Consider the following 2,143-nt stretch of genomic DNA (forward strand, 5'->3'; position numbering starts at 1 on the left):
GAGTAATAGGAAAAAGAGAAAGAAGAGAAAAGAGAGAAAAAGGAGGAGGAGAAAGAGAAGGAGGAGGAGAAAGAGAAGGAGAAAGAGGAAGAGCATGAGGAAGAGGGGCAGGTAGTGAGAAAGAAAAAGGAGGCGGAGGAAGACGGGAGGAGGAGGAGGAGGAGGGTGAGGAGGAGGAGGAGAAGGAGGAGGAGAGGGAGAAGGAGGAGGAGGGTGAGAAGGAGAAGGAGGAGGAGGAGGACGGGGAGGGGGACCCAGTGGGCGTGCCTGACCTATTGAGCTTCTAGTCATGCACCAGCGAGCGCCAGTAACTGGACGCCTTTGCAACATGTTTGGCACCGTTCGTTTCCGGCGTGCCAGATGTATTGCCCTCTGGCGCCACTTTGGCACATACTTCCCTGTGTCAGGTTGTGTCACCCAAGGGGTTGGGGTGGTTGTTGATACGTGTGGATGAATGCTTGCTTGTGGGATTAGGATACTACGGGGTGAGCCAGGGTATTTGTCTCCCCTCCCTCCTTCTCTCACTCACTCCCTCAATCCCTCCCTCACTCCCTATTCCTCCATTTTCCTTTCCTTTCCTCCCCTCTTCTCTCTTTTGTGTGTGTACATGTGTGTGTGGGTGTGCGTGTATGTGCGTGCGTGCGTGTGTGTGTGTGTGTGTGTGTGTGTGTGTGTGTGTGTGTGTGTGTGTGTGTGTGTGTGTGTGTGTGCGTATGTGTGCGTGCATGTGTTAGTGCGTGCATGTCTGTGTGTGTGTATGTGTGCGTGTGTGTGTATGTGTGCGTGCATGTGTGTGTGTGTGTGCGTGCGTGCGTGCGTGTGTGTGTGTGTGTGCGTGCATGCGTGTGTGTGTATGTGTGTGTGTGTGTGTGTGTGTGTGTGTGTGTGTGTGTGTGTGTGTGTGTGTGTGTGTGTGTGTATGTGCGTGTGTGTGCGCGCGCGCATGTTTGAACACATTTGAGTTAATATTTCGTGCACGTGCCTCCCTTTAGGTCATACCTTGAGCTCTAGTATATGCATTCTAGGCATCTACAGTAGATACACTAGTTTTCATAGTAGAGCATTCAAATTATCTTTAACTCTATCTAGGATTTTTGTTCATCACATCAAACAGGTTGACCCCTTATGCCTTGTAAGGCGCTCTTATAGTTATATTGGTTAATTGAGACACTTAAGCCCCGCCCACTTTTCAGTTCGGCCACGCACCAAGTTGCATTCATTTCTGTTTATCTTTATTTTATTTTATGCCATTCTGTTTTTTCTTTTTTTTCAAAACCGTAAGGAACACTCATCTCTCTTTTCTTCTTCGACAGATGCGGCGGCCAACCGCCAGGGGTCTCTCCTCCAGCCCAACGACGACCCTGAGGACGACATTCTCCTGAAGGCAGTCGTCGTTCCCTCGGGCACGGGGACCCCTTCGGCATCCTCGAAGAGCACCACGGCCAAGGTCTCGTCCCCGACGACGCAGCCGCCCCAGCAGAGGTCATCCTCGCTCCTGCAGCCGCTGACAACGAAGGACGAGACCCAGAGGACGACTCCCGACGGAGACATGAAGGACACGACGATCGCAAAGGCCTCAGCACTGGGTTCCTCTCCCTCTTCCTCCCTCAGTTCTTCCTCTTCCACCAAAGATTCGTCACCCTCGCCCTCAGACTCCTCCTCCTCTCTCTTCACTCGGCCAGAGGACCTTACCGACGGCACGAGCGACGGCACTACGGGCAGTGCCTCGGAGAGCATGACCCCCGGCAACGAAGGGAAGACTATCACTTCGTCAGGAAACACCCGAGGAAGTCTCCAGCCCCTCGTGGCCCAGGTGAACGAGACCGCGTCCACGGTGGGCCTCAGCGGGGCACTCCCTGCGGAGGGTTCTTCCTCACAGGGGACTTCGTCCAAGCCTTCGTCAGCGTCGTCAGGTTCCTCTTTGGGTCTTACGCCCCTGAAGGAGACTTCGGCTCAGCCCTCAGCTTCCCTAGGGTCCTCCAACCCTTCTGCAGAAGAGGAGGAGCCTCTTTCCTCCTCTTCGAGCACCAAGGGCCTCATGAGGGCGACGCCGGCGCCAGCGCGCACGACGCCACGCCCGAACGCCTACACCTCCAGGAACAACGCAGGTATTAAGCGAGAGAGAAAGTCAGAGTGATCGTGA

At 54.5% G+C, this 2,143-nt stretch overlaps 1 protein-coding gene across 1 annotated transcript in view; it reads left to right on the top strand.

The window, feature by feature from the left end:
* The first annotated feature begins 289 nt into the window (after window positions 1-289).
* LOC143034838 (uncharacterized) overlaps window positions 290-2,143 on the top strand; it is a 12,005-nt gene continuing 10,151 nt past the window's right edge. Inside the window, exons 1-2 of the mRNA XM_076201183.1 lie at window positions 290-407; window positions 1,314-2,108. Of these exons, the coding sequence (XP_076057298.1) occupies window positions 290-407; window positions 1,314-2,108 (913 nt within the window). The remainder of the gene's footprint in view (window positions 408-1,313; window positions 2,109-2,143) is intronic.

This window comes from Oratosquilla oratoria, chromosome 18 (genome assembly GCF_046742065.1).
Source record: "Oratosquilla oratoria isolate Oo_2021 chromosome 18, ASM4674206v1, whole genome shotgun sequence".
Classification (NCBI taxonomy): Eukaryota; Metazoa; Arthropoda; class Malacostraca; order Stomatopoda; family Squillidae; genus Oratosquilla; species Oratosquilla oratoria.